The sequence below is a fragment of the Pseudopodoces humilis genome, chromosome 3, assembly GCF_049639895.1.
Source record: "Pseudopodoces humilis isolate 2021_Gansu_Grassland_sample_001 chromosome 3, ASM4963989v1, whole genome shotgun sequence".
NCBI lineage: Eukaryota > Metazoa > Chordata > Aves > Passeriformes > Paridae > Pseudopodoces > Pseudopodoces humilis.
Window position 1 is genome coordinate 56,850,327 of NC_142202.1, and position 19,017 is coordinate 56,869,343.

At 41.2% G+C, this 19,017-nt stretch overlaps 1 protein-coding gene across 5 annotated transcripts in view; it reads right to left on the bottom strand.

The window, feature by feature from the left end:
* PLEKHG1 (pleckstrin homology and RhoGEF domain containing G1) overlaps positions 1–19,017 on the bottom strand; it is a 126,492-nt gene that overhangs the window by 37,705 nt on the left and 69,770 nt on the right. For 3 of the 5 annotated variants that reach the window (XM_014263668.2, XM_014263666.2, XM_014263667.2), the window contains exon 4: positions 8,398–8,930. In XM_014263668.2, the coding sequence (XP_014119143.2) occupies positions 8,398–8,930 (533 nt within the window). Of the gene's footprint in view, positions 1–8,397; positions 8,931–14,720; positions 14,800–15,621; positions 15,720–19,017 lie in introns of those variants that run through there. The other 2 variants (XM_088053033.1, XM_088053032.1) reach the window with 2 other exon arrangements.

Here is a 19,017-nt window from a genome sequence, read left to right on the forward strand (position 1 = left end):
AGAAAAAAAGAGAGACTACTATGTGGTTTGTTAAGCATTCAAGCTTAAAGGTCATGGATTCTTAGAACACTGTTCACTGACAAGTAATATTTAATACAAGTGATACAACAACTTTAAAAGTAGCCAAATATTTCCATGGACCAAAATGGAAATGGGTATAATACACAAAGAAAATTCCAGAAACTATGGCCTGGCTAAAAATACAGAAATGCCTTTGCCTTTAAGATATCAGCTCCACATGTTGAAATTTCTTTACACAAAATCCCAATCATTCTGCAAAAAATATATAATCTCATTAAACCATTCTAATGTTTACTGAAAGCTTTGCAGCATAAGCTATACTTCCTCTCCCTGCCTCTCAACTCTCAGACCTCTTCACAATTTTCCTGCCTACTCTACAAACTTTTGTAGAGCTGCTGCCGCTCTCTTCTGTGGAGCTCCTTATCCACGGCCAGTAAGCAACAACAAGATGGAGGGCAGAGGTGAACAGACCTCTCTTTTGTTACTTCCTGAATCCCAGAAGGGCTCTATGCGTCCCCCTAGGCAGGGATACAACCTCCCACTCCAGCCTCAGTGCAGTCACAGGAAAGGCGTTTCGATCCTGGAGCCCCCTGCCCACCACCAGCATTCCTAAATGGCACACTCCATATTTAAATTATATCTTCCCCTTGCCTCCCCGCTCCCAAAAGAATAAAGCTTTCTGGAACAGAAGATTAACTTTCATCCTCTTATCTATATTCATTCACATTCAGCAAGTGGGTAGGAGGTTGCAGACAGCACGGTCGAATGATTTACACCCTGCTGCCACAAAAGGGAGGACAAGAGCAATAGCAGCCAGGCTCTTTGGCAATTCTGTGGCTCCCTGGAAGAGCAGCAGCCCTCCCTGCTGCTTCTCTCCCACCCACAGCTTAAGAAAGGCTCACTGTACATTAATAGACAGCTCATTTATTACTTCAGTGTAACTCACCCTTCTGTGCTGTCCAAACACAGAGCTGACCTTAAAACAAACCCAAAGCTATGGCTATACATTTGTGCTGTCTTAAAACATTTGCAGTCCCAGTCAACCAGTGAAGCTCTGCAATCACCTGACAAAGACAGTCTCTGTCCCAGCAAGTTTCTACAATGCAGCTGTAAGATAAGAACTGGATGCAAAATACAGGTGAAGGAAACAGAAGGCAGCAATGACATTTTATTCAGTGTGTTTCAAGTACTCAGGAACATGGTGAATGAAAGAAATTTATGAATGTTGCTAGCAGAAATAAGACTGAAGTAGTGATGATGCAGGTAAGAAAAACCATGCTTCAGTATATTTAACCATGGTTTTGCATACTTCCTGTGAAGTTAGTTTACAAACAGCTCTCTGTTCGTGCCGCAACATAGGCAGATGCTTACACTACACAAATTGTTTATAAGGTTACTTCTGGTTGTCCACAACACATTATATTCCTACTGTACAGCTATGAAACCTCTTTTTCGAAAACCCAGAGCCATTCCCATCCTGCCCAGCAAAATGAGGTTTGGGTTTTGCTTCTGTTTTTGTTAGGTATCGTTAAAGGGCACATATGATGAGAAGCTTACAGCATATATAGCTGGAAAAACATTTTTGTTCAAGATCTTGGAGTTCCATAAACAACCACATTCAAAACTGTTTTACACAAACACAAAAACCAGTTTGTGTATACTTCCACTACTTCAGGTTGTTTAAAGATGTTTAACATGGCTCATGCTAAGGAAGACATCCACAGGGGAAACTGAGCTTTCCCTACAGTGCATCAGAAGAAAGAAGTCTGATTTACTTTAGGTATTTCTTTAAGGGTAGCCAGAATAGCTATTTACACCATTTGGTAACTTACCCTGTGGTGTTCCTAACCACCTTCCTTCTCAGCAGTCTGCACTGGTCCTGATTTGTAAACAGCAGCCCCAGAAACAAAACACAACACTATTGTTCTCTAATAAAGTTACAAATTAATTAAGTGGAACATATTCCTGCTCTGATTTATATTGCTGTAACTCTGAAGTTCAAACTTCACAAACTTCAAGACCTCTTGGACATGTACTGAGATGCTTCAGTTTGAGCTGTCATATCTCAATATTACTGGAAAAAACTTCCCTTGCTTTTAAGCCAAGCTTTCCCTAATAAGGTCAATCGGAATTTGATGCTGCTCTTTCTTCATGGAAGAAAGAAAAGCAGTGAGCAAGTTCAGCTCAAAAATGTAACAAATATTAATCACAGTTAAACTTATCACTGTTGCATAATCATACTACATTTATACAAAACATAATGTTTATTTTTAATGGAATTTAAATTGTTTATCTAAATTTTCACATGCAACTTATGTCAGCAATCCAAAGGTATCTTTCTCAGGTTAGCAGACATAGAAAAAAAGGTCACATGTAGAAATTAGCTACAATGTGGGAACAAACATTATGGGTTGCCTTAGCTATATTTGGATGCCTTAGCTACATTGGAATTCCCAGGTTTTGAGAATTAACTTTCAGAGCAACACTATCCAGCAAACCCAGAGCACAAGCCGCTATGCTTTTATGCTTGACGCATCACAAGTGACAATGTGCACTCCACAGTCTTCAGAGCAATCTTTTTAACTAACTGCTTAAAACACAGAAGGAGACGTCCTCTAGCTGCAGCACTCGGAGACAGGAAACGGGGAACAATAACATTCCAACACCGACTTCCTCTCAGAAGGGTTTCCCTTAATCACTGGTGCCCCAACACATATCTACCTCAAACATCCAACATTTCCCCTTGCAAGGCTTGCCCCCACCCCACATGGGGTATGTAACTTCAACAGACATGTTCACCTCAGGTGAAGCTTTCCATGCCAGAAACCTGCCTCCCTGATGAGTTGTTCTAGGAGATTTCAGCAAAGCCATTACCCCAAGGCTTTTTGAGAAAGAATGCCCTTTTTTGCTCATGTTGAAAAATTTTGGTGACCTTTCCCCCTGAGAAGACAAGCACCCCCAGGCTGACTAGCAGGGACATGAACCACATCCTCATGTCTCTGGGAGAGATAGCAGCAGATTCAAGCAAAATGGAGACTTTGTTTCTGAGAGTATGCCTTTTGCTGCCTTAATGTAAATTCCCCTATTTTTGACCATACTGGGGTGGAGGGTACTCCAAATTCACATATCCTCAATAAGAACTTCTAGCAATGGTACTTTGCAAGGTTCAGCTCAGAATTCACAAGGCCTTAACCCACAACTGCCATTTTCAGGTGCTGCCTGAGCAACATCTGGCTCAGATCTGATCCTCTGAGGCAAGAACATGGAAAAAGATTGTTCCCATGTCTCAGTGACTCTCTGCAAACCACACACAGTATAGAAAAGCATGCTGTACAATTTCAGGGCAGAGGAGACATAAAGGAGTACTACTGAAAGATGGGAAGGACAAAATGGGAACCAAGGAAAGCTTGGTAGACACCCCTCCTCTTGACTTCTGTGTACTTAAGAGTGTGTACTTATAAAAATAAGGAATGGTGATGAATATGTCCCCAAGCCTGCTGAGAGAACTATGGAGAGAGCTCTGGAATCAGCAGAGATGAAGAATATGAGAAAGATTAATACTAAAATGCAAAAGATGGCGTAAGGAAATGAGACAAAGTACTGATGGGATGCAGATGGGATTTTCTGAGAGAAGACAGGACAGAGAGGCAGCAAGACCATGGGCAGGAGACTGGGCAGAGGGCAATGGGACTTTTTCAAATTAGAAGACTTAAGTATAAAAGGAGGGGGCCAGGGACAAAAGATCTGGAGAGGAGATAGGACAAAGACTTCAACTATTTCAGTGGAGATGGTTTTTTTTTTAAAAAAAAGGTCACATTTGGAATTAAAGGGTAGAGGAATTAATTCACATAAACGAAGTCTCCCAGATTTCAGATGGAGTTCAAGATTTCTGAAGCTCAACCTCTGTTTACATCAAATATATATGTGAAACACACTGACAACGCACACTTTAGTCCCCTCTAGTCATTCTATAGATACCAATGACCTTTTACTTGTATTATTCTACTGATAGGAGTGCAGATGCAAATATTGTAACAGTGCATTTGCAATATTCTTTCATTTTGCAAAGGTAAAACAGAATTTTTTATGTCTTTCTACAGTTACAAGCATTTATACAAATTATACATTATATGCATTATTACACATTATATACATTATACATTATGAATGGGGGTTTGTAACTCCTGTGAATTGCAACGGCAAAAATTGCAACACAGATTTTTTATAACTTCAGGGACAGCATTTTACTCAGGGGGAAAACAAAAATCCCTTCAGCAAGTGACTCTAATTGAAGTTTAGGTCTATTCTAACGACATTACTACTTGAGAAAGTCAGGCTAGGTCCTGAAGAGGAAAAGGTCAGTCAGTTTTGCCCTGGCCAGTACACCTGTCAGCATGACACAAGCAGGAAGCAGAGGTATCAAATTTCTCATCACAAACCTGCCCAAAACAAGCTTCAATCTGCACTCATTCAAAATTATAATTATCCTTAACAGATCATCTGATAAAACATACCAAATGGTGGAAAAGTTCACTCTATCCTTGTTGCAATGCTTGCCTGTGCAAGAATCACAGCAGCGTGCCTCATAACAATCCTAACCCAACTGTGCTTCCAGGTCACAGGCAAAATGGCTGTACTGGCTAGAAAAGAAGTTGCTTTTTAATGCTTATCCTGGAGCAAAGGTGCCAAATAGCACCTGTACAGCTTCCTCTCACTCATCCTAAGCCTCCCAAATACTTCTTGTCAGCAGTTGGAAAGAAAACTGAATAACCTCAGCAGCTCTCCAGGATCATTTCAAAATCATATTAACTACATCCCATGAAATCTATTTCTACTTCTGTCTATCAACTTGTTACTGTTAAGATCACCCATACTCAAAAAGCAACAGATGTTATGACTTTTTACTTTATTTACTTACCAATGACCTAACAGCATTAGGTCAATACAAGCATAAAAAAGGACAAAATTCCATTTTGCCCCATTCCTCCATAGTATTTTACTTCAGGCGTGACAACTCCATGTTCTAAGGACAACATAGGTTGGAAAGGACACTGCCCAAAATACTGTGCTAACCTAACTCTTCAGGAGCTGACTTTTGACATTATGATTAGTACCAGGATCCTACATGCAATTTCACAATCACCCATGTTAACAGGTCATTTGTGCTCAGCTAGTCCTGGAAATCAGTTCCTGGCAGACTAAAGACAAGGAGGTAATCAGGAACAAGAAAGTAAGTTTCTACTGCTTACAAGGAATGTAGCATCAGCAAATCCCCACTACTAGAGGACAAAAAGCATTAGACAACATCTCCACTGATAATTCTCAGATAGGGGTAGAGGGTGCTTAAAATAGCACCTATTGATTTTTCCCTTTTTGTCCTTATGCTGTCCTCAATCTGACACCCCTTCAGCTCTTAGTATGTAGGTTGCCCCCCCTCCTCTTTTTCCCTCCCTCTTCAAAAAACAAACCCACCCTGAAACAAAAAACAACTGGCCCTCCTTACTGCTTTTAGACTGTGTACATAAGCTTCTGGGGGTCCTGGTGGACAACAAGCTGTCCATGGGCCAGCAGTGGGCCTTGGTGGCCCATGGACAAATGACCAATGGTATTCTGGGGTGCCCTAGGAACAACATTGCCAGAAGGTTGAGGGAGGTGATCCTGCCCTTCTGCTCAGCCCTGGTGAGGTCACACCTGGACAGCTGTGTCCTGGGCTCCTCCACCAGAGACATGGAGCTCCTGTGGTGGGTCCAGTGGAGGACAGTGAATATTATTAGGGCACTGGGGCATCTATCTTAGGAGGAAATGCTGAGAGAGTCGTGCCTGTTCAGCCTTGAGAAGAGGTGACAGAGGGAAATCTCATCAATGAAGCACCTGAAGGGAGAGTGTTAAGAGGATGCACCCAGGCTCTTCTCTGTGGTGCCAAGAACTAGGGTGAGAGGCAACAGGCAGAAACTGAGGCACAGGAAACTCTACCTGAATATGAGAAAGGGTGACTGAGCATTGGAACAGATTGCCCAGAGAGGTATTGGAGTCCTCCTCACTGGAGATATTCAAGGACCATCTGGACACAGTCCTGTGCCATGTGTTCTGGGATAACCCTGCTTGAGCGGGGAGTAGATGACCCCACCAGTGGTACTGACTGTCAGCTGAAAACTCGCTAGAGAGCTCCAGTTCCATCCAATCTTGTACTTTGACTTTCCACTTCCTGGGTTTTCACTCATTTCCTCACATTGTCTTCCTGCTATTTTCTCTCTCTCCACCTACCACTGGTTCACTTGCTTATGCTTTACTCCACTAGCTCCCACCTTCACGTATCTCTTCAGTTCCCACACACTTCTTGGGCAGCAGTTGTCCTTTGACCTCCCTCCAGCTCCCCTTTTCCCATTCTCATCCCATTTCCCAAAAAGCTGCCAAATCTGACCCATATTTATCTGGAAAATAAGACAAATCAATCTGCTTCCCTTCACCTTAGTTTGGCTCAGCACCGGTTATCTGCCTGCCAAACTGAATGGCCTCAAATCAGAGAGGCCCAGATAATCAAGCTCTATAAGGCTAGAGCACTCCTACAGATCTCTGTGGAGTCTTCCCAATCTTCTCACAGCCCCCCACCCTTGCTTGGGTGAATTACTGCAGCACTGCTAAGGTAACTTATGGAGAAAGGCATCCTGAGAAACATATAAAATGGGCTCTTCTGAAGAAGTTTGCTCCCAGCCACCCCTCCCTCCCCTGAAACCAAGAGAACATTCTACACAGGCTGAGGCAGCTGGTTCCCCACTGTCTTCACCATCTGGCAAGGAGCTCCTTTGAAGCCCTTGCATCCTCAGAACCTACCTAAGAAAAGCTCCACTGCCAACCACTCAGTGTCTCAAATAAGCTGCCTAGTTTCCGACAAAGCTTTCTAGATTCATTATTAGTTGCTGCAGAAAATAGACTTAGGCATTTCACAGATTTACAATTCCTTCAGTTCTTCCATAACTAAAAATGCATTTGTATTATTTACTCTACACCTACTGTAGTGATGCTTGAAGTATTTTCTAGAAAGCATTTACTGGTATTCCTGCTTATAATTGGAAAATCTGTTACAAGATACGCATTTTAGTTTTCAGTTTCTCAAGTTGTACAGTTTACAGCATAAGAGGATGAGTGAGGGCTAAGGTTTCTAAAACCATGGAAGTCATGCCTAGTGAGTGGTTACTATGCACAGAAGCTGACTTGGTTCTGCAGCATCTGACAACCTTAAACACTCCAAAATTAAACTTGGGCAACAGCTGAATGTAGTAAAACAGCCACAGCTACAGAAACCAGTAAAATCTTGCCAAAACAACAACCCTTCTGAGAACTTTGTGGGGTGGGGTACTGGTGTTTTAATCACAACATGCATTTAAGTTACCAAAGCCTTCACGTTTTTCCCCTGCTATTGTGGTCCACACAGGTTAGAGCTGCAGGTGGGGAGAGTGTCTCCAGCTGGCTTGTATCTCCCATCTCAGATGACCACATACACCTACCCAGAGCTCCAAGTTCTACAAACAACACACCAAGCGTTTCTTTGTGTGTTAAACACGTAGGCTACAAACAATAGCCAAGGGACTCAACTGACATCATCAAAAATGCAAAGCAGAACAATGTTGATGGCATGGACACAAGTGCCAAGTGAAAAGAACAATCCACAGGACTCATCTACATTTTTCCCTGTACTAGAAAGAGGAAATGAGAGGTACTGTTAGGCTAGGGATTGGACAAAAACTCACCTGCTGCTTAATAAATGCCACACCTATTCAGAATTAGTATCAAAGAAAACAGAATTCTTTCATATTAAAGCCAAGCAACAGTATTTTCCAGCAGATAAGTATGCCATATTCAATACTACAGGCCAAGGACACAGAGAGACTAGACTGCAGCTGTGAGCTGTATGAAAGGGACAGGGAAAAGGCAGGAAACAACCTTGCAGGACTAGGGCTCAGGGAGAGCCGGGAAAAATCAGTTAGACCCTTCAGATAAAGCATATGAAGAAGCAGAGGCAGTTAAAGCTGTCTTGATTCTTGCTGTACATTCTAGGACACAAAGCAATCTATTTTTTTTTTTGTAAATATAAAAATATAAGTTTTTTTACTGCAAAGCATTTATCACTCTTTGCTCACTACTGCTGCCAGCTGAAAGATGTTTTTTCTGTTATTTCTTCATGAACCTATAGTAACATCTCAGGTTTATCTAATCAAATAAAAACTAGAAACACGCTTGAACAACAATGTTACACTGATTTATAAAGAACAGCAAATGCTGGTTCCATTTTCAGGTCCATCTGTCCTACTATGAAATCAAACAATGTAAAAAATGGCATTATGGAACAGTTAACACTGTCTTAACTAAGCCACCTACCTTGACAATGCTTTTTAGATCCTGCACATACATCCTCTCTGTCTCCAGAATCTCTTGGACAACTCTGTCTACGTAGAGGAGCTTCGGACTGGTGGGCTCTGTGACCAGGGATATTGCACAGTTTTTGCTTGCTCCTTTTGGTTCTGCTTTCCTTGGCATGCTTGGCCTTTTCTCAAGGCTTTCCTCAGGATCCTCTTGCTCCACAGAGTTTTTGTGTGTCTTGTTGCTGGAAAACCGCCTGGCTGGGACCAGTTCTAGTTTGATGGCACCCATTTCTTTATCCTGGTTAAACAAACCCAAGTGGCTGTTCGAAACCAAGGTCATTCTGCTTCCAAAGGAGCAGTGGCTGTCCCTGGAGGATGCAGAGGAAGAAGTGGAACTAAAGCTGACAGGACGGTCACTGTCTGACAGGTCCATGGTGGTTTTTTCACAATAGTGGAAAGTTCTGCTCCCCTTGTGTATATCTTCCTCCTTCTTGGAGTCAAGGGCCTCTGTCACAGGTGGTACAACATCAAGAGGTAAATGGAAGTCATCTAAACAAACAAACAAACAGAAGAAGTGGGTTAATTGTTGTTGCTCCATGTAATGCGGAAGCTGATGGCAGATACTTTTAAAGCTTTTTGCATAGAAAGCCAAAACTATTTAAAAAAGACAAATCTGTCAAAAGACAGCCAGAACAATATGGTTTGGGGGTTACTGTAACTCTCATGCTTTTTAGCTTGTGTGGATCCCCCAATGAGGGCTACAACACCACATTCCTCCTGCTTACACTTCTATCTCTGGCACATCCTTCTTCTGCCAGTCTGCTGGGCTTGCTGCTAGCACATCCACTGCTCAGGCTTGGCACTGGAGAAAAACAGAACTCAAAACATTTTCCCTAAGGTTATAAAAGATCCCCACAACTTTACTGGTAGCCATCCCTTCTATCTCCCAGCTGAACCCTGACCCTGGCTTGGGAGGTTTGGAAACCTCAAGAAAGTGTAACAGTGATACCAGAAAGTGTCCTTCATTTTGAATCCTGTAAAGCTGACAGTCTTAAAAAAACTAAAAGCAGTTATCAATTACCAGCTCTGTGGCTTGTACAAAAATACTAAAAGCAGAATGATTTCCCAAAGAAAATAATGTAGTTTCTGAAGAAAGAGTCCCCACAGGAAAGAGTGCTGCCAAATAATTCAGTTTTCTACTGGGAAAATAAGTGTTTCTAAAACTGTTCTGCTCGAGTCAGAATATTACCCCCTGCTAAACAACCAAAGCTGTTTTTCAAATCAGTGCAACAATAAAATAAGACGTCTGTCTTCCTGTTCACGTTTCAATTCTGCTTTGTTTTCCTCGCCAAAATGTCCTGCAGGACACTGTCCACCATGCAATGCAGATTTGTCTCTGGCCAAGTTGTGTGTGATGCAGCATGAGAATCTCCAAAAGTAGCTGCAGGTAAATTCAACACTTCAAAGCTGTGTTTCAGTAAAAAATGTCCTCCTAAAAAAAACCTTGCCACAAACTCATGGAATTTCATAATGCCTGTCCCGTGAAAAAGGGAAACTTGTGACAATTTAGGAAGAAAAGCAATACTGAAGCCACCTACAGAGCAGTAGCTTAGTCCTTATTTTAGTCCAGTGACAACTTTTCAAAAATTCATACCAGTAATTACAGCTCTCGACAACAGTTTCAGTAAAGAAACCATAAAGCTGCAAATCAAACTCACCCAACCTTTAAGGTGGCCCTTCTTGAACTGAGCCAGACTTGCTATGCAATTACAAGCAGAAACCTCCTGGACACACAGCTCCTGCAGCTTTCAGAGCAGGGGGAGGATTTAATCCAAAGCTGAAAGCAACTCTCCCATTTTTCAAAATAATTCCAAAGCAAACAGAAATAAAATACCGGAGAAGAATATTTTTATTTATTTGGCCTATCTTGAATGCATAAGATTTCATTTATTTGTGAATAATTATTAGCACCATTTCAGTCATTGGGGATTAGCTTTCTATTAAGGAGAAGTATTGCCCTCAAGGTGATGCATAGAATTAACACCGAGAGTAATTTGCTCCTTACAAGGGTTAGAAATTGGCCATTAGATTAAAAACCTAATTCAGCAGGTCTGTACCTCTGGTTTTATCTTGTAGTCTGAAAATCTACAGCCTTTCTTTGTTCCAGGTTCCCCTAGTTTTGAAGCACAGAAGCGTATTTTCTTATCCTTTTTGAATAAACCACATCAAGTACCAATTCCAAAATAAAATAAAAAGCAATAAAATGAAAAAAAAAATTAGAAAAATGCAGTGAAATTCTCTTGTTTCTATGTGGGTACAGAAAGTGATGTGTGACTTGCTATTACTTGTGATAAGAAAGTATACATTTTTGATAAGAAAGAATGTATTTTTGTTATCAGCTTTGGATCATTTTTCACATTCAAGTTAGAAAGCACAACATTGCTGAATGAAAAATGCCCCCTTGAAAAATGCACAGGATAAACAAGATAACAGGAGTAACACTTCCGCTGACTTACTCCAAAATATTTTACTAAAATTACATGACATAGAAACACCTGATTAGCTACATTTAGGAGGGAATTAAAGGATTCTTACAAAATTCCATTACCCCACATTCTTTTCTTCCTGTTTCATTGACATGTGGTCTGCCTCTCAAGTAATAACCCAAAGACATTAATATGTAGTATTTGCTTTGCAAAACTTTTCATTAATATAAAAAATAAAAACAAAACACAGTTCACATCAATGACATTGGAGTCAGAAAAAATGTTAAAAGTGGTTTTACGTAGCACTTGTAGCCAGAATCATTAGGAGAACTTAACATGCCTTAGAAAACTAAAGCAAACCCACTTATTCTCTGGCTTAATGACAGTGTCCTTGCTTATTAAAAAAGCTGAGGATTGGTTTTAATAGTTAAAATGGGCTTGCTCTTTAACACCTGCATTCCCAGTGACCTTCACAAACCCCAGGCACCTGCAAGGCATGGCTAATTAATTGCATGCGACAGGTTTGACTCAAGTTCCTCTATTTTTTATACAAAGTGCTATTCCTATATGCTTCTCTATAAATTACACCAAACTAGGTATTTGCTACTTGGTCTGTTTTGTCCTCAAAGCCTTATCCTGACTATTAATCTCAAAAGTTACTCTCTACTTCATTTTCACTCCTTTCCCAGCCAGATGTAAATTGTCATGGCTTCTCTGTGGAGAGTTCTGTTACAATTCTGTCCACTATGTCTCCAACCAGTAAAATATGTTTCTCAGGGTGCAGTCTGACAGCAAAGAAGCCCAGTGTTCATGCAGAGGAGCAGGAAGGCACCCAGACAGCTGGCACACGTGGAAGAAAGGCAGGGCACAGCAGACCATGGCATGGAACCAGGTAGCAGCTCCCTTTCCTCAGCTGTCAAGTCCTACAACAAGCACCCTGCTCTTGGAAATCAGGGCTTGGGGGCATTCCCTGGTTTTGCCCAGCTCTCAGTTCCTGCCTCAGGTATAGGTAGCTGTGAAAAACCTATAGCCCTTCCCAATAACGCAGGATCTGTAAATCTCCCAAGGCTTCACAAGTTTGTCTTCAGAAAATCATCTGAGCATTGTACTTGGCAGTGGTGAGGCCACACCTCAAATCCCATGCTCAGTTTTGGGCCTCTCACTGAAAGAAAGACATTGAGGTGCTGGAGTGTGTCCAGCAACAGAGCTGGGGAAGAGTCTGGAGCAAAAGTCTTATGGGGAGCATCTTGAGAAGCTGAGGGTATTTAGTTTGGACAAAAGGAGGCTCAGGGAGACCTTATTGCTCTCTATAACTCCCTGAACAGAGGTTGTAGCCAGGTGGGGGCTGGCCTCTTCTCCCAAATAACAAATGATTGGACAAGCAAGAGGAAACAGCCTCAATTTGCACTAGGGGATAGATTAGATTGGATATTAGGAAATATTTCTTTACCAAATGGGCTGTTAAGGACTGGAACAGGCTGCACAGAGAAATGGAGTCACCATCCCTAGAGGTATTTAAAGGATGTGTAGATGTGGCACTTGGTGACATGGTTTAGTGGTAGACGTGGCATAACCACTGGGCTAACAGTTGGACTTGATCATCTTAAAACACTTAGGTAGGAAAATAACCTCTACAATTACCCTTGCCATTAAAATTAGGAACAGAGCTTTTAGATGATTTCTGTAGTCACAAGTGCAATCAGGACAGAGAGCAGTTGAATGGAGTTCATTGCCACAGCCACATGCCCATCCTCTTTTCTCTTGTCAGGGTCTGTATTCGGCTTTTCAGAACTCTGAAGAGTAGTTTTACTCTGCAGTTATACCACAAAGTAACTTCACTCTTGCACCAGCTACCTAAGGTCTGTAGCAAACGCCCGGTGAGAAATTCACAACTGCACTAATGAGAGTGACGAGAGAGTAAACAGGCTCCCCCAGGATTGCTCTCTATGAATCATAACTGACCCAGTGCCTTTGCAAACCCTGTAATCTCTCACAGATTTCTGTCTTTCATACAAACTTACTATAAAAAGAAAGTAATTTGTCCCATACCCTGTGAGACTGATTTACAAGCCCACTCCACCCCATCCTCCCAGCTTCAGCAGCAGCACCAGTGGGTAGGTGCATTCATCAAAACTCAGGCTGCAAACACTGTGTGAAATTGAAGGTACTGCCAGAGCCTGCAGAGGCACAGACTCTGAGCAAGTCTTCTATACCCTGACCCATGTCTGGCCTGGTTCACTGCTTTTTTTGTTAGGCTTTCTTTTGGTTACTGAACCTTTTCAAGGATGAACCAAAATAATATTGAGAACTTTTGTCAGTTGTGAATAACAGCATTTAACTCAGTCTGGGGAGAAAAAAAAAAGAAATCTTCAATTTGCATACTTTAATTAAGGAATAACAGTAATTACTTGTTAGTTCAGCACTGAAAGGAGGATAATTACCACTTGTCCCTACTCACAAGGAAACATGCTCCCCAAACAAGGTCATTTCTTGTTTGTGCCTTTGCATTAATTCAGTTATTCTCTCCCCCTCCCCAGCCCCTGCAAAGCTCCCTGCTCCTGTGTCACACACACACTCTGGCACGGCACGACCCCAGGGCGCTCCCCAGCAAGAACAATGACATGTCCCTACTCCACAGACATACAAGGGCAAGGAATACTACTGTTTCATCCCAACAGGCAACTCGAATATTAGTTACAAGACTCAAGGCACATGCAAAACAACCATCTTGGTGTGTCTCAGGTTTTCATTGCGCAGTCATAAACAAGTTCTCACCAAAAATTTTGCAAAAATGCAAAACCTTCTTCTATCACTTGCTTTTCTTTAAGAAAATACTCCTTCCTGTAATTATATTCATGGTAATGATAAATGGTTTTCCAGTATCTCTGCAGCTTTTGCTATGCTAGAACATTAGCATACGATGAGAGATAAAGTGCTTTGTCTTTAAATATAAAACTGACTTACAGATCCCCAAGTCCTATCTAAATATAGGTGTTTATTCCCCCAAGTTGTTTACTGCACACGAAATTTTACAACATACTGCACAAGTAAAAACTCAAAAGCCAATTTATATTCATGATTAACATTGCTGTTGCCTTTCCCCTGGCAAGAAAAAGAGCACCTCAGTGCTAACCTCGGTGTTATCTACAAAGTCAACATTACCAGAAATTACAGTCTTCATATCCTCTGGAGCTGAGCTACAAAAAAGCGATGAGACTATTCAAGAAATATATTTCCTGTGTTTTTTTTCCCTGAGATATCTTCATATTTCAAATAAAGCATTCATGCTGTGGATACAATTAAGCAAAGTAGTTTAGAACAATTTCTACACTCAGTATCAAATTCAAAATGTAACACTGGACTTGAGAAACAAAAACGCTCGACAGCTTCCTGACTGGGAAAGATTAAAATCCATCCACTACCAATCCCAAATGATCTTGAATACACTCCCTATACCTTCTGTTCTGAATCCTGTCCAAGTGAATGTCAGCAGATTTTTAATCACTAAATTTTTTTGTATGTGAATATATATCAGTTCTAAAACTAACACCCTCTGTGAAAAATATCACACTATCCTGCAATATTTGCAGGTTTAGATGTATAGTCTGGACTGTCACAAATGATACTCTGCCAAGTATTTTAACTGAACTTTAAGGAACAGAAATCCCATTTATTGGAAATCTCACAACAAGGGAAAAGAGTCACCAACTACGGTGCTTCTATCGGTCCAATTACTGCCCCCCCCCCCCCCCCCCCCGGCAGTATTTAAAGCAGAATAGCCTCTGTCACAACCAAGCACGCTAATACCCGAGAACATTATTGCAAGGGAAAATCCTCTGCGACAGTATCTCACCACTGAGGAATGTCTCTGGCTCCTAGCACACGGGCTGAACAAGTCCTCTCTATTTTTCGCTCCTCTCCGAAGAGCCCGCGACCTACCTGTGCGGCAGAGGAGCGGCGCGGGCTCTGACTTCAGCTGTTCCCGAATTAGCTCATTGGGCACTCAGGTAAAATGAGAAGCTCTTACTAGTCTGTACAGCTCCTTCGCCAGAAATATTGCATGAGTCAGCTTTTATCTATCAAAACCCTAAACACAAAGGCTTTACAGAAACCTGATTCACAACTTTCTCATCGCCTTTTTCCCAGCGCACCAACAGTCTTCGGCATCACTACAATCTTTAAGTGACATATGACATCATGCAATTCAGGGACAGGACAATGGGCATCCCTGTGGGTAACTTTAAAATGCACACTTCACTGAACAACACCCACTAGCTTCCATTTTTTTCAGCACAACACTGATCAAACATCAAATAGAGCCCCCACTTCCACAGCATTTGTTTGCTTGATTTGTAGACAATATTGATAAGCACAGAAAGCAAATAAATCACTTGCTGGTATTGTGAAATTTCTGTGTTTACGTTAGAAATTTCCATGAACTTGCAATATAATAGGATGATCCTGGGAAATAGAAGCATTCTGGATCTTATCCTGCCCTAATATAAACAGGAACAGGCTTTTGCAGAGTAATTGCAAAGCTTCAGTGGTTTGGGGTTTTTTTAAGGGCAAGAGAAATGAATTCAGAAGAAAACATGAAATCCAAGTGCTAAATCACAATGAAGACAAGTAAAAGGAAAAAGAAAAAAAGAAAAAAAAGGAAAAAAAAAAAAAGAGGAGACAGTGAGAGGATAAGCAGGAGAAAAGAAAAGGTGAAAAAAATTAAAGAAGAAGAAAGAATATAGGCTGGTGCTAACCCGTGAGAAAGCTGACATCTCCTTTGCCTGCGGATGGGGTGGTAGCATTTCCATCTTGGAGCTTGGAGGCAAAAGAAGTCAGAAGAGTTCCCAGCTGCTGGCACCACTTTGCAGGTGTGCTCTCACAGCTGCATGCTCAAACACAGCCCACAAAGAGGCAATCTATATTTGAAATTACACTTGAAATTCACTGCCTCTGTCCTTGCACATGACATGGCCTCGGCTTCATTCAGAGTATTCCTAAAGAGCACAGTCCTTGAACAACACCTTACAGCAGGAAACCAGACAAGACAGCCTTGAGACCACTGGCAAAGCTGTGACCTGAACATCAGGACTCTTGGGGTGAAAGTCCCTTTTACCCAGGCTAAAAGATCAGGTGTTTACAGCCTGCCATGCTGACATCACAGATCATTGAGATATGCTCTCATCTGGATTTTTCTGCAGCTTCTGAAGGTTTTTTTAATACTTAAATATTTACATAAAATTATCTTTTTGCAAGATCTGTGCAAAATACCTTAGAGTGAGGTACCACATATCTGTAAGTCCTGGACACATGCAAAGGCACAGAATAGCCAACACTACTGCCAAAGTTCTCAGTCCATCCACAGTGCAGCACCCAGGTACCCAAATCACTTGAATATGGCAAATATACCATACGTTTGCTATGTTCCACATGCATAGTTCTGTTGGGAGCTAATGATTCACTTTTCTGGACTTGGGCTTCCTCATACCTTGTGCCCACCTTGCCTACAAAGCTTTTATCACCTCCAAGTCAGGTTTGAACTAATTCCTGGACAGACCTGTAGAGCATTAACCAGACTTAGAGCACTGCTTGGTCAATTCTGTGAAGTCCTAAGACATACAAGTAATATCAGCAGCTTCATCATTTACTGGTGACACAAAGCTCCTGAACTCAATGAAGTCCTGAAATCTCAATGACAGAAAGCATCCCACATCTCTTTCAGTGGGCTGGGTAAAAGCAGGGGCTGCAGCACCACAGTGTGAACTTCAGCCATTGGTCTGAACTGGCACGGGGAGCTCTCATGACCATTCCTGTGGGTGGAGGGAAGAGGGAAACAGAGCTGAGATCCTTACTTTGCTCTGTCCTGCTCTTTCATCTTGGCACACCCACACCTGACCATAGCTCTCCCTTCCATCCCCATGTGTAAGGCAGCAGAAGTTTCCCCCACACATAAGAATTTCCCCAACCCCATCAACATCCATCACTTTAAACATGCACAGCACTGAGAGCTGCCAGGGCAGAAGACTGGAAACCAAAAAGGCTCCTGTTTTAGTGATGTGCATCACAAATGAAACAGTACACAGATATGCCAAAAAAATAATGGGTTGGACCCATTTCTCATTTTCTGGTATTTCATGCATTTTGATTATCTACATTATATTTCAGGAGTTGCATACCTTTCTCTGCCCCATCTCCTGCTTTATTCTATTGTATGTACAGTGGTTTAAAGGTCACATTTTTAGTGTATCAGTATTAAGATTTGAGAAGGATGACCTGTTTTTATTTTGGAACAAGGCTTTGACTTTTCTAACCTTGAACAATAAGTGAAGTTTACAGAGGTTAAGAATGATGTTATTCCACAGTTGCCAGCTGGCTGAGGATTTACTGAAAAAGTAAGTTATCCTCAGCTAAATTTTAAAAAACCAACCCTTACTCAACCACAAGGTACATTCAGGCTAAAGGACACACTGACATCTTCCCTGGAAGTGCAATGTAATGTATTAATAACTCTCTGCAATGCAGTAGCTGTTTAATCTGTACACAGTGCTGCAGAGACACCTAACAAAAGGAACAAGCCATCACATGCTGCTGATGTACTGCAACACAAACAGAGCATATGGATCCAATCCTCCATTCATAGGCCTTTTAAAAGAATTGTTTTCCATCTCCTTGGCAATTTTGAAGGCTTGCTTCTCTGGTCTTTAAAAAGGATTTTAAAAAGGCACAGTTCAATTCTTTTATAAATCAGAGCAAACAAAAATTTAGTGAAGATTTGTAAATATGAATGCATATGGAGGAATAACACCCTAGATGACAAGAAGGAGTAATACTCTAGATGACAAGCAGTCAAAGCTTTTACATCCTTTTCTTCTCTGCTCATACTGGCATTTAATTAAGAAGTGTAAAAAGTGCATTCAACATGATGCTGCTTGAATGTTTTAGTACTTTTACACTCAAACAGTTGTGCCAGAATGAAAATCCACGTGTAGCCTTCCTTCCACCCAGCACCACACAGGATAAGGCCTTGCTGCTGGCATGTTACTAGTGTCCTTCCACTCTATGCTGTATCACTGTAACAGTGCTTGGACATCAGGTTGGTTTCCTCTTCTTCCTGGACTAATCTTCTGCTCTCAGCAAATGTTCTGCCAGGCCAACATGTAACACACTACTATTTCAACTTCATCTAAGCAAGCTAAAGTTGCCACTGAAGTTCACAACTTTTCAAAGCCCACTATGCCATGAGCACATAGGAGGTCTTGACTAGGCAGCCAACACAACACACAACATTTGTTGCTTTACCAAGAATATTTGGAGGTTTTTAAGACTAAAAATTATTAACTGTCTCCCACTTTAAAGCAGGTAAAATAAACTTTAGAGTGTGAGACACTGTTTCAGAAGAAGGAAACGTAGCATCTATGAATCATTCTTGATAGTTCCAATGAAAAACTTAAATTGTGACCCTAAAGAAGACATCCTTGTACAACTCACCTCTTTCAATTTCAATATGACTTGTAACTACAATATCTAGCACAAATAGCTTAGTTCTTTTAAACTCATTTTAACAGTTTTTTGTTTGCTTCTGCCACCAAATTCTCTGTTGACTTAAAAAACTTTCCAATGAAAATCCTGCATGAAACAAAACATTTTATAACAGGCACTGATATAGCAGACAATATTAGATGCCAAATAGAAGTGAGTTTCAGAAGCTTTAAATAATTGATGTTTTTCTTTAAATACAGCTAAATGATCTCTCCCATTGGTTTCAAACTAAAGCCACTTACTGGAACCTCCTCTGCATCTCAGGAAGTTCAGCAACCAGAATTTTGAAACAGAACTGAAATAGTAACAGCAGGCTCCTCCTAACAGATGTTCACATTTACAATAAAATGAAAACTTTCTTCTGTGTTTCCCCTCTTGAATAAAAACACAAGTTGTAGAAAGCGGTATTCATGTTTATGTCTTGAGAAGAAGAATCCTTAAATTCTACAAAGGTTGGAAATAAGACATATTGGTGGTCTGGCTGCACCACAGACTGGCTCTGGCTTTTCAAGTCAGTTTCTTGTGCTCAGCCTCCTGCATGTGAACATTAGGTCTTATTTTTAAGGTGGCATTACAACAGTAAGCTCACAGCTCTTTCAAAATCCCAGCTCGAT